Source organism: Panthera tigris, chromosome F2, assembly GCF_018350195.1.
Source record: "Panthera tigris isolate Pti1 chromosome F2, P.tigris_Pti1_mat1.1, whole genome shotgun sequence".
Classification (NCBI taxonomy): Eukaryota; Metazoa; Chordata; class Mammalia; order Carnivora; family Felidae; genus Panthera; species Panthera tigris.
Genome location: NC_056676.1, coordinates 40915796 through 40929005, shown reverse-complemented (window position 1 = coordinate 40929005; position 13210 = coordinate 40915796). Strand labels below are relative to the sequence as shown.

The following is a 13210-nucleotide window of genomic DNA, read 5'->3' as shown; positions in this document are numbered from 1 at the left end:
ACACTATTTACAACTGGAGAAGCTAAGTTAACCTTGAAGATTAGCTGTACTAACATGTACCTGAGGCTTTAAAAGGTCTATATCCAAACTCGCTCAAAGTTAAAAAAAATTTTCAAGTGTAAAATAGTTTAAATAAGGTCTTAAATCAACAAGGAAGTCCTTTGAAGCTGTTTTTCTTCATCCCCAACAACCTGGTGAGGTTCGAATAATCACAGCAACATTGGAAAGTGTGTGAGAGGCCAGGCACTGGCTACGTGTTTGCATATACTATCTTCTTCTTTTTTTTTAATGTTTATTTATTTTGAGAGAGAGAGAGCATGAGCAGGATAGGGTCAGAGGTGGGGGGGAAGGAGGGAAGGAGGGGGGAGAGGGGGAGCGAGAGAGAGGATATCCCAAGAAGACTCTCTGCCACCAGCACAGAGCCTGACACAGAGCTCAATCCCCTGAACCAGGAGGTCATGACCTGAGCAGAAACCAAGAGTCAGACACTCATCCAACTGAGCCATCCAGGTGCCCCTCTTATTATTCCTTATAATAGGCATGGCCATTTTAAGATGGGGAAAATGAAGCTAAGAGGTATAGTAAATTCACCCCCAATAAATCTGACTTGAGAGCTTGTGTTCTCAACCATTCTGCTGGTAAGGCTTTATCTTGATCTTTAATATATGGGAAAACAGGCCAATATCACTGTGTTAGCACATGCATACACACATACAATCCTTCACCCTCATCAAGAAGTAGTGAAACAGGGGCACCCGGGTGGCTCAGTTGGTTAAGCATCTTGGGGTTCATGAGTTCAAGCCAGCACTGGACTCCGTGCTGACAGCTCAGAGCCTAGAACCTGTTTTGGATTCTGTGTCTCCCTCTCTCTCTGCCTCTCCCCTGCTTGTGCTCTGTGTCTCTTTCTCTCTCTCTCTAAAATAAACAAACATTAAAAAAAAAAGTGATTGGGAGAACATGAGTATGACACATTTATTAAAAAAATAAATAAGTGGTGAAACACACACACCCCTACTAACCCTTGGACAGGCAGACAAGAGTGGTTTAGTGCCTTTTTTTTTTTTTATCCTGATAATAGAAAGCTGTACTAGTGAAATGGCATTTGCTAATAATAAACAGCACCTACGGATCCAACTGGATAAAAATTTTACAAAATTTCTATTCACTCCTCTTTCTTGCTGAATAGTTCAACACGTGCTCAGGAAACACAGAATATAAACTTACAAGGGAGATCATCTATTTTAACATGTAACACCACCTTCAAGTGAGCTCTGTAAATTCTAGAATATTACCCCCTAGTTAAGGAGCACGGTTTTTACCTCAGAAGGACTCTGGCTCAAATGCTGACACTTCTAACTCTAAGCCTCAGTTTTCCCAGCTGTAAAAAGGGGGCGACACTCCCCCACTGGTTATGAGGCTGCTGGAGGCACATACAGTAAGCACTTAACTCACAAGTGCTCACTGCTCTCCTTACAAGGCCAGACTTCATTAAAAAGTTCTTGCCAAAGGCTAAGTACAATAAACAAAATGGAAGAGGTCTTGATTAATGAAAATAAATTAGTTCATGAACAACAAAGCAAAGAAAAAATAGGTTAAGAAACCAAGAGGAAGTAATTCCATCCACCACTGGGGGGAAAATAGGGTTCTTTTTTTTAAATGGATAAAAGAAGTCATTTATACAAATAGTCCCATAATCGAAAGGTCTTTTCCACAGGAGAAAACTGTTTCCAAAAAAATCTAAGATAATTTCTTCCAAAAATAAAAAATAAAAATTGAGGCCTCAATCCCTATTTCACACCCTCACCACCTCACCTGATTAAATAAAAAGCTTACAAAATGCTACCCATCGTTCATCTGCTAAATGAGGTCTTCTTGTCTGCTGAGACTGCATAATTTAAAAAGCAGGTAACAAAACTGCAACTTGAAGAACTCAGAGAGACCCAACAACTAACACCAGAAGTGGTCTCAGAACCAACACAAAGACAAAAGAGGGAAATAAGCACTAAAATAAGGACGAGAACCGCACTCAAGAAATTCCTAAACCCTTTCTTTTATCAAAGTGGTCATACTTTTTCATTTACATAGCTCCTAGTGGTTTACAAAGCTTTCATTTGGGAATACCTGAGATCAAAGTAAAGCTTGGAGAAGGTAAGTAACTTTCCCAGGAAAGTAAAGCTACGTATTCTCTTACTTGTTCCTTTCCAAGGGTTGGCAAGAGCCTCTCCCTCCCTTGCTGGTTTACCTGGTCCAACAGGTATTCATTCCCTCAGGAGCAAATGACTCTCCATCTACTTGGCAAAACCATCAAGGATGTGTAATGACCATCTTTAGGTTTCCAAATTCAGTGTCATTTCCATATTAGAAAGGGAAATATTTAGTGAACTGAAAGAACTCTTTGGTCCAGACATTGTAGAAATCCTATGCATAGATAAGGACAAGTAGATAGTCATATTTGGTATGATTGTTTGTGTTTTTTAGTTTATTTATTTGAGAGAGAGAGCATGAGCAGTGCAAGGGCAAAGAGAAAGAGAGAGAGAAACCCAAGCAGGCTCTGTGCTATTAGCACAGAGCCTGATGTGGGGCTCAACTCACGAACCATGAGATCATGACCTGAATCAAAATCAAGAGTCAATGCTTAACCAACGGAGCTACCCAGAAGCCCCATTATGACTTTTTGAGCTGGGAACTTTGGTGGTCTAGTCAAGGAAATAATGATTCCTCTGAATAGGAGTCATAAAATAACTCGTCACAGCTGCAATGTAAAATAAAAACCACTGTTAGGAAAGCTTAAGATTTCTTATCCATTAAGTGGGGAAAAAATATGCAGATAAAACATTAATAAGAACATTTAAGATTAAAATCAATTTTCTGATTGGTAATAAAACTATAAATCTAAGACTTTTCCAATGTAAGCCCAAAGGAAGTAGGATATAATTAAGCTATTTAAGAAACAGAAAATAGTGGGGTGCCTGGGTGACTCAGTTGGTTGAGCTGACTCTTTGTTTTGGCTCAGGTCATGATCTCACGACTTATGGGATCGAGCCCAGCATCAGGCTCTGTGCTGACAGTGTGGAGCCTACTTGGGATTCTCTCTCTCCCTCTTTCTCTGCTTCTCCCCTGCTCATGCACTTGAACATACTCTCTCTCAAAATAAATAAACTTAAAAAAAGAAAAAAAGAAAATACCTTAGTTTTTCCAATGAATGCATTACTAAAGGGCCATGAGATCATACTCCAAGTGTGATATGTCTGAAATGGAGTCCAAGTTTGCTTTATGCACAATTTCTTTGTTTACTATAGTCAAATATTTCTGATTTTCATCTTCATGGCACTTGAAAAAGAACCACCAACAATAGTTTTAGAGCTAGGATTAACATGAATGACAAGAAAACAACAATTGTCATAGCATCCTATATCTATTTACTTAAATGTCAGATAATTCAGGGGTGCCTGAGTGGCTCAGTTGGTTGAGCATCCAACTTCGGCCCAGGTCATGATCTTCAGGTTGGTGGGTTCGAGCCCCACATAGGGCTCTGTGCTAACAGCTCAGAGCCTAGAGCCAGGTTTGGATTCTGTGTTTCCCTCTCTCTCTCTCTCTGTCCCTCCCCTGCTCATGCTCTCTCTCTCTAATATAAAAACGAAAAAAAATTTAATGTCAGATAATTCAATTTTATTTTATAAAGTACTATATACCAGTGCAAAGCAGAGAGCAAGTAAAAAGTCCAGATCACCACAATGAAAATGCTTACTAATAGCCCCAAATTTTATACACGTGAAGGTCACAAGAAGCCAAGGAGAAAAAAAAAAAAAAAAAAAAAAAGGATGAACTTTTAATAAATTTTCCCTGAACTGTCAACACACTGAGAAAAACCAAAAAACCCAAATATAAGCATCTCTTGCTTGTAGCTGTGGAAATTTTTACTACCATGTGACCTATAATTACTAGGGGAAGATTTTCTTTGCTAAAAGAGGATACTGAATTGTCAAGGATAAACAATTCTTAATATACTGCCTTTTCTACTCAAATTGTCTTTTTCTAAATTAAGATAACTTTATTAGACTTTCCCTCCATCTATTGATTTTTTGGATCTCTTTTTGTCTACCTTAGACTTCCCAAACTCCAAAACTGTGAGCAAATAAAATTTCTGTTGTTTAAGCCACATAGCCTATATAGTATTTGTCATGGTAGCCCTAGCAGGCTAATACAGCATTCAAACCAACAAAACAATCAGTAAGAATTTTTCTGGTGTCCAAACCTTTTAATTCTTATAAAAGTTCCCTCAAAATGAGCTTACTACATCCATCTCCCAGCACTACTAGGGACGCTAAAGCAAATTTCCAGCTAACTACTTCCAGAAAGAAGGTAGACATAATGGGTTTGACCTGCTTACAAGGGGTTAAGAAAAACATGCAAACATTTTCCAATCAGGAAAGGAAATTCTGAAATAAAACAAGAATCAGGCTTTGGCTCCTAAAAAGTGAGAAAGTTTAAGAATAAACATCTATGACCCACAGGTTCCTGAAAGAACTTAAATGCAATTTTAAGTTTGTTCTCATAGTGGCTTTGGGTAAGTTGCCCAACCCTTCTATTACTCAATTTCACATCTGATGTTAGCACATGACTGCTTATTAGTTAGCACTTTTAAAACTTACTGGATGGAAGATGACGAGTCAGTCATTCATGACTACAAGATTTGTGATTATAAAATTTACTTTTAGGATACATATTGCATCAAATATGCTATTTTGGTAATGAAAGGATTTTGGGGTAAAGTCCCCACCTCATTGTACCATCTCAAAAGAGGACTCATTATAATCACCATATGTATTTGAGAAACCCAAGGAGGGTTAAAAGAAATACCAATGAAACGTTTGTAAAGAGCATATATTCCGCTATTTAAAAAAATGCATATCCATTTGAAAGGTGTCAAAATAAGCCCTAAAACAAAGATAATCAAGAATAAGTGGCCTTGGAATCCGTTATCAAAGAAGGTAGTCTTCACATTCTTCATCAACCAAAAAACCAAAAACACTCCCATAATGTGAAATGGAAATCTATTTTAGATATGTTCAACTCACAAAAATCCAACTCTAAATCCATCACACTAAATCAGTATTTAAATTAATTAAATCATAACTTTGAGGGACGCCTGGGTGACTCAGCTGGTTGAGCATCAGGGTCTTGATTTCAGCTCAGGTCATGATCCCAGGGTCATGGGATCGGGCCCTGTATCAGGCTCCGTGCATAAGAATAAGATTCTTATTCTCTCTTTCCCTCTGCCCCTCTCCCCTGCTCGTGCAGGCGCTCTCTCTAAAATAAAAAAAATAAGCATAAAAGCTACTTTGAAAGATGTCTATAACTGTACTATTAGTTCTTCCTAGCACAGTAGACAAATTTTGGACAGGTCAATTTCATTCATACACTAACAAAAGGATTTTAAAGTTTCCTGAATTGCCATTTTATCTGGAGCTACCTTTTCAAAGGATTCTTGGGTAATCACTTAAAGGATACACTCTGTCATTGCTGCAACATCCAGTTTATCAATATCAGGTGAACCAGGGCAACACTTCTTGAATTCTTTTCGAAGATCAAAAAAGGAATAGAAGCATTCAGGCAATAATACATTCTGAGGAAGGACAAGGTAGACACTGTTAACTCAATGAATTTAATGTTTCTCTAATAATTAGGAACCTAAGAATGGCATGGAGTATATTTTACCAAAATTAATTTTTAAAATTAAATATAAGAGTGACTATTTTCTAGTACTGTATTATATCCTATATACAAGTGTCATGGAAAAAAATTATCTTATTTTAAGGCAATAGATTACATTTGTGTTCCATTACACATTCCATTCAAAACACTTCTGAAGCTATATTTGGGCTGTCATACATTTTCTAATTGATAAAATTACACTCTTTTCAGCCATAATCATTTCATACAGTCTATATTTTCAGGCAGCAACATTAGCCCTCTCAGTTCTCATAAAGATGCTTATATTTACAGTGTCTACCCAGATATAGGATTCAGTTACAAAACATAGTTAAATACTAGGCTCATATAACACTCATATTTTTATACTAAAATCAGAGCAAGATAGTAAATTCCTGATTACCTAAAAAGCATGATTTTGTGCCAAATTATAGTCCCACATTAGTTTTGTGACCAATATTCTAGCTATACCTGAGAACTCAAATTAGACTCAAAAACAAAAAAAAAGATATCACAAATCTCAAGGGTAAAGAAGAAATAGTTACCTACTGTTCTTAGCTACTAGTACTACTCTCGTACTTATTAAGCAAGTTCAACTGTCTGGGCAAATATTGTACTAATGCATTTTTGTTTCCCTTTGTAGGAAAAAACCCCATCAAATAACTGTCAAAGATGAATTTTTTAAAACTGAATTTAGATTTTTCTTACAATTTCAAAATAGTTTCTGCTGATTTACTGGGAATTTCTACCTACTTATACATTAGAAAGTCAAGGAAATAAAGACTTAATGTTTGCAACCATAACATTTATACAATGTCTCTTTCTATTCAGATTTCCTCATTGGATCTATCAGATGTACACCTGTTCATTAAATTAAATAATTAAATATAATTATTTAATTAAAATAGATGTCTGGCAGGGGCACCTGGCTGATTCAGTTGGTAGAGCCTACAACTCGATCTCGAGATTGTGAGTTCAAGCCCCATGTTGGGTGTAGAGATTCACAAAAAAATAAATAAAATCTTTAAAAAAATGAAATAGATATCATTGTACCATGGTCAGAGTTTTCAAAACAGTTACTTAAAAAAATGGTGAAACCTTCAGGATTATCTACAAAAATGTTCATTTAAAACCTGTTGATAACTCACATTTTACAATAAAAGATTTTAAATAGCTGTATCCACTTAAAAATACTTAACATTTAATTCCTACAAAAGATATTGATGTTATACTAATTATAAAATAGGCTAAAAAGTGTGTGTAGTATGAATGCTCCTTATAAAAATGAGGCTTTTCTACAAAAACCTGGAAGAATATTTTCAAATATGTTCATATTAGAGAAAAATAATAATATTGTTTTCTGAATGGCAGGATTATTTTGTTTTACCATTTTCTCTCCCCCTTCCCCCCTGCCATGAATAGAATTCCTTTATGATACTAAATTAGTTTCTGGTTTTAGGATACTAAGTTGGTTCAGGTTTCTTTATGAAAATCCTAATAGAAGTGATTCAGGAAAATGTCTCAATTGTTCTCTGGAGGTTTCCCCACATTTTAAAGCAGCCCATCTAAAATAACAAAAACAGCTGTTTTCCTCAAGCCAAATAGGGAAAGTATTAAGTTTTATCCCCTCCAAAAGAATTTGAAAGGGGAAAAAAAAATCCTCATATATCTATTTCTGGATCAAGGGGATAGCAACTGGTCTAACATTTAATTAACAAAAAACACTCTCCGTGGCCACCCCTTTAGCCAAGTTATTACAAAAGTTGCTATAAGAGGAGTGATTTTCTCAACCTTTAAGATCTAGGAACTTGAGTTTCTCCCTTGAATTTTTGAAATTGTCATCATATATTTAACTCCTTTCTTTCCATTTCCCTAGTGAGGTAAAAAGAAAAATCTGTACTGACTAGTCACTATACTTGGGACATCAATTGTCAGTCTGAATCTTTCTTTGAAGACTTGCTTCATCCAGTTTCCTGAAAATACTTCATCTTTTCAAGTTCAGTATTTGCCTACCACAATAAAAAGTTACAGCTCAAACTAATTAAGTTGATAAGATCAACTATATTAGCAATGATTGGCCACATTGGGGCTGCCCTCTGCTGTCTCCATTTCCCCACAGCCCCTCAGTATTCTTCCCAGAGAGGAGTCACATTTTTACAGTAAGATTATGTTTTTTTTCACTCCATACCCTTTTCTATGTCAGAAAGACCAGCAAAGGTAAAAGATGAAGGCTGACCCTACTGTTATGATACAGTATTTAATTAGTTTTGAATATTTACTTTAAGTCAAAGTGCAGTATGCTATAATTAATGTTTCACTAGTTATATGACTAGGTCTTTACACAGTACAAAGCTCTTTAATGAAATTAGTTATGATTAACAAGGTTTAATTAAACTATTTTTCTTTGCTCCTTCCTTTCTAGCATTTTCTACAGAAGGGAATATTACAATGTCTTAAAATTTAAAAGTAAATGTTCTCTCCTGCCTACCTGCTGTTACTTTACATGTCAAAATTCAGCTAATATGCTTAGAAGAGGGGGAATGTCAACCATCTCAAAAACAACATAAAACAAAAAGAAAAACTTTTGTTAAGTCACCAGAAGGTATCTATAAAATTACTGCAGTCTCAAAGATCTCTATTAAAGGGTCATGATTTTTTTGTGGTAAAATATACATAACACAATATTTACCATTTTAACATTCAATAATATACACAACACAATATTTACAGTTCAGTGGCATTAACTACATTTCACACTGTTGTGAAACCATTACCACTATTCCTCTGTTATCTTCTCAAACTGAAATTCTGCCAGGAAACAATAACTCCCGACACACATCTTTTTTAAAATGGAGAAACTTGGATAAACCATGGGGGGGAAAAAAAAGCCTCCAGTCACCCCCAAAGGAAGGTCCAATCATTCTCCGAGAAGCCAGCACTCTTACCTTCTTGGAAGCCTCGGGATGCAAGATTTGCCTGACATGAAGCTGCCCGTCAGTACACAGACAGAAGGAAGTTCCAACCCCAATATTCAGTTCATTGCTTACTGACTGGTTAAACTGTAAACAAGACACAGGGATGCAACTTAAGCAGGATTTACAAACTCCGGCAAAGTGGCCCCACGTGTTGGTAACCAACGAAAACCACGCTGCCATAAAAGAGGACACCAGTGCTGGGGCAACATTAGAAAGAAAGGCTCCGTTCCCACAAGCTATCTAGAATCCTTTGGATTGGCAAGCTTTCCAATCAAGCCACAGTTCACCCGCAGGAGAATTTAGTATAGACATTCTCCCTTCAGTGCCCCCGTCTACTTTTGCGCTAAATCCACATTCAAGACTTTTAAGTCGGGTCTCGTTTCATCAGCAGGTTGCCTTCAGATTACATCATTCCCTGGTGTTATTTTATGTTCGGATGTTTCAAGATTAAGAAAGATGCCAGTTTCTGATAAGCAAAGGTGGTTAATGGGTATACAGACCTCTGGGAAGTCTGGCAACACTTTCCCTGGAACACAATCCCAAATGATAACTTTCCCCTATTAATTCGCACCTCGTGTCCTGGCGCACAGGCCAAGAGAGCACCGGACACGCACCTGTGCACAGGTGTTTAGCGCCCCGCCCTATCCCTGATCCAGTACCCGTCAGAACCAGGAAGCAGCAGGTTTTTAGGTCACCTCAATTCTGTTAAGGGGGTTCCACCAGTTTCACAGTGACCCAACGATCAGCCCTACGTCTTCGGGTCTGCAAGCCCTCCCCAGCTAGGATCAAAGCCACTGAAGAAGTAATAAGGGAACCCAAACCGTGCCTTTAGGAGTTCAGAAGCTTGAAGCCAAGCAGGCACCCTCAGCTTCCCACTGAACTGGGGCCGTCTCTGGCACGCCTCGCGGGGCCCACCCGCTCATCTACACTACAGCGCCCTCTGTCCTAGCGTTGAGCCACACACCCAAAGCCCCGCAGAGGACGGGCGCGTCGGGCGTCTGGGCCTCGGGATGGGGGCGCTAGGATTCAACCTCTGCTCCTCATTCAATTGGTAAAACCCGACTGCTCCTGAAGCCCCAGGAAAGACTCGAAAACTAGCGAGTTTGGGCCCACGACGCTAGGGGCTGGGAGGCTTGGAGGAGCAGCGACCTCCTCCCAAGAGGTCCACCTCGGCCTCCAAGGCCGGGTTTCCACCCACGCGGTTGGGCGTCTTGCCACTCTGCCCCGGGGATGTGCGTGGACCGGCCGGCGAGGGCGTGGGACCTGGTGTGGCTGGGCTGCCTTGCGGGGGACGCCGGGGTGGCCTGGATAAAGGTGGACCGCGCGGCCCAAGGCTGTCACCTGTCGAAGGGCTTGGTCCAGCTGCGGCGCGGAGGACAGGCTTTCCGCGTCGATCTTCGTTTCTTCTTTACAATCCTCCGTCAGCTCCAACTGATCCGGTCTAACTAGCACTTCATGCAACTGTCCCACCTCCAGGGCGGAAAGAAACTGGGGTCAGTTTCCCCCTTCCTCAATTTGGAAGCCTCCATATTCACCCTCCTTCCTCGCTCCCCTGCTGGGGCGGCCAGCGCGGCTGCAGGGGTCTGGCCACAGAATCAAAGCTCACTCGTCGCGAGCGGCTCCGGTGGCAGAGAGGTCGGCACGGCCCTGCCTCCGGCCCCACCCCCACCCGGATCAGGTCGGAAAGGCCCAGAAGTGGGAACCCGAGCCCCAAGGATCTCACCCCGGCTCCGCGGGGCGTCCCCCGACGGGCAGAGAACCTGGCTCGGCTGCGCCCGGCCGCTCCACCTGAGCCAGATTTCAGATTACTGAAACGGTTCCCAGGCCGTTGGCCAACAAGTTTGGTTTTACTCTGGATTCTGTAGGCCTCGGGTCCAGCCTCATAAGTGGCTAAACGAGAGCACTTGTTTACCGACTCTCCAAACTTCTACAATAAACTTCTTGCCCCACTCCTATCAATTGGACAGAAATCTGGAGGAATACCTTCTTGTTGGCCAGATCCACGACTTTCCATAACAGCAGGATCAGCTCCTTCTCATCCGAGCCCAGCTTGGCCCCGGTGGCCCCAGCAGTGATCCCAAAAAGCACCACCAAGTAATCCGGAGACGCCGTCATGACGATAGGTGGGGAGGGGGAGAGGGGGGTCGGGAGGCGGTGAGGCGGGGTGGAAGTGAGAACGAGAAAACCCGTGCTAAAACCTCTTCCAAGAGAAAAAGAAGAAAGAGCGCCCGCCCCCCCCCCTCCTCGCCGCCGCCGGTGCAAAAGGCGGTAACCAACCACCCTAGCCCACACCTGGTCGGTGCTCCACACCCTGCGCAGGAAGGGGGTGGGAAGGAGGGCGCAGGAGGCCAGCCCTTTTTGTATTCAATTGCCCGTGCGTCTATGCAAAAAGCCAGGAGCTGGGCTGCACCCCGGGTGGAGCGCGCAATGGCTGAAAGCTTTTCTGTTTTGGGATGTGGCTCTACCTGCCCGCCCCTTCCCCCTCCCCCACGTGGTGCAGGTAAGAGACACCTGGCGGCGCCGGCCCATTGGCTCCTTCAAACTACGACGTGGCAGCGGTGGGGGTGGAGGCCGCCTGGGGAAAGGGGAGGAGGGGGCGGGAGACAATGGCTGGATGAATGGAGACAGGAGGGCGAGAAGGAAGGAGGGGGAGACGTGAGGGGCGGGGAAGAGACGGTTGCCACCCGAAGGGTAGCCGAGGCCAGACGGGAAAAGGGTGAGGGGTGAAGGGCGCGGAGGGGAGGGCCGGAGTCGCTTGTGGGGGTCACCCCTTTGGAGGTAATCGAGAGGGATGGGGGGCATGGAAAAATGTCGACTGTGGGGGAACTAAGCCGGGGGTTCTAAAGGGTCAAGGGAAAAGGCCTGGCGCAGGGAGGAGAAAAGAGGCCAGAGGTGAAGCCTGGGGTGCGGAGCTGCTCAGGGCGCGGCGCCCCAAGAGGGCGAACCGCGGAGGGAGGCACCGGCCAACCATAGCCGGGAAGCGGCAGGGGCAATTGCCAAGCACCGGGAAAGCCGCTCCCGAGCCCCACACACCTTTAAGTGCAAACAGTAGGTGAAACCTTGTGGGCCCTCCCTCTCTCCCGGCCAGAGCCCAGGCCCGAGCTCCTCCAAACCCCGGGACGCTACCCACCTTCTGGGGACACAGCCAGACGCCCGGGGCAGCACACCCAGCCACCAAGTTTCGCCCAAAGGCGCAGACGCTGCGCGCTACGGAGCACGAGTCCCCGCGAGGAAATTTAGGCACAATGGACCCCACTTCCTTGTCTCTCTTCTACTTCTTAATTGCCACGTCTTGTTTGGTTCTGGCTGCTAGCTTGAGACTAGAACCTTCTCCATGGCTGGGCCCACAAACTTTGTTTTGCTCTGGGCCCTAAATAAAACATACACACTAATGTTTTCCTAAATCAGGCCAAAGCAAATTTTCCCTCAGTTCCCAGCTCTGACCCCTACGTCCCTCCTCATACCTTTGCCTTTGTACTTATGTGTCGATTTGGCCAACTTTGCGAGCAGTTTCCCTTCTCTAGCTAAGCTAGGTCTGCACAGAGGCTTATGCGCCCACTATCGCCACCCAGACACCAAGTCAGAAGGCAATGTGGTTGGGACCTGTTGACGTGGGAGAGGAAAGAGCCAGAGGTGACGTTTCCTGGAGTTTTATGTTTCCAACTTCTCTATTATTGGAGAACCGAAATCGGTCCGAAGTATTACTTAGTTGGGCCCAAGGTATCCAGCCCTTTGTGTTCATGGTGTGAAATCAGGCAAGCATATATATAGTCACTGCCGGAACCCGCTCCGGGTACAGATCTGAGAACCTGTCGGGATGCGTGTCCGGGAAGGCGGGAGAGCGCGCTTTCCCCGCCGCGAGGCAGCGCGGACACAGTGGGGAGCGGCTGAGCGTTCCGGGGGGCAGGGAGGAGGGAGTCTGAGGACCCAGGGCCGCGCCGCTGCGTTTCCCGGCAGGACTGTGCGGGCGGAGGCGCTGCCGCCCGCGGCGCAGGTAGCAGCTCGCGTCCCCAGAGAGCGGGCGGAGGCTGGGGCTAGGTAGCGCTTCACCGGCCCACGAGGGTGCTCGGGGCCATCCTCGTCCGCAGCTCGAGCTCCAGCGGCGAGTGCTTTCAGTTCATGGACCGCAGAGTGCGTGGTGGGGAAGGCGCCCCCCGCGGTTCTCGGCGGGCTCGCCCCTCACCCCCGATCCCCGAGCCGCGCTCCCCGGCCCGCAGGCGCTGCGGGGGCAGGGACTGGGCGCGGAACAAGACAGGGAGGGACCTGGAAAAACCACCCAGATTGCATTGCAGTGGGCGAGGCCGCCGGAGGAGCCGGTTCCCCCGAGCCGCCTCCCCGCGGGGCGTTCTCGATGCGCGGTTCCCAGGTGCTCGGCTCTGCCTGGGCCGGGAGGTGCCGCCTGGAGGGGACGCGGGGCTGGGTGCGTGGCCCCTGCGGGGCGGACCCGAGCGCGAGCCGCAACCGCCCGGAGGCCCAAGGCGGGACGGCGGACTGTGGCTGAGAAAGTGGTTAGAACGGCTCTG

The 13210-nt window shown here is 44.3% G+C and overlaps 1 protein-coding gene across 6 annotated transcripts in view; it reads right to left on the bottom strand.

The window, feature by feature from the left end:
• The window catches only part of ESRP1 (epithelial splicing regulatory protein 1), a 64384-nt gene extending 53244 nt beyond the window's left edge, over positions 1–11140 (bottom strand). For 5 of the 6 annotated variants that reach the window (XM_042973436.1, XM_042973437.1, XM_042973438.1 and 2 more), the window contains exons 1-4: positions 10671–10828; positions 10029–10157; positions 8658–8771; positions 5512–5626 (exon numbers count right to left, since the gene is read on the bottom strand). In XM_042973436.1, the coding sequence (XP_042829370.1) occupies positions 5512–5626; positions 8658–8771; positions 10029–10157; positions 10671–10802 (490 nt within the window). In that variant the 5' untranslated portion in view covers positions 10803–10828. Of the gene's footprint in view, positions 1–5511; positions 5627–8657; positions 8772–10028; positions 10158–10670 lie in introns of all 6 variants that reach the window. The other variant, XM_042973439.1, reaches the window with a different exon arrangement.
• Positions 11141–13210: the final 2070 nt, after the last annotated feature.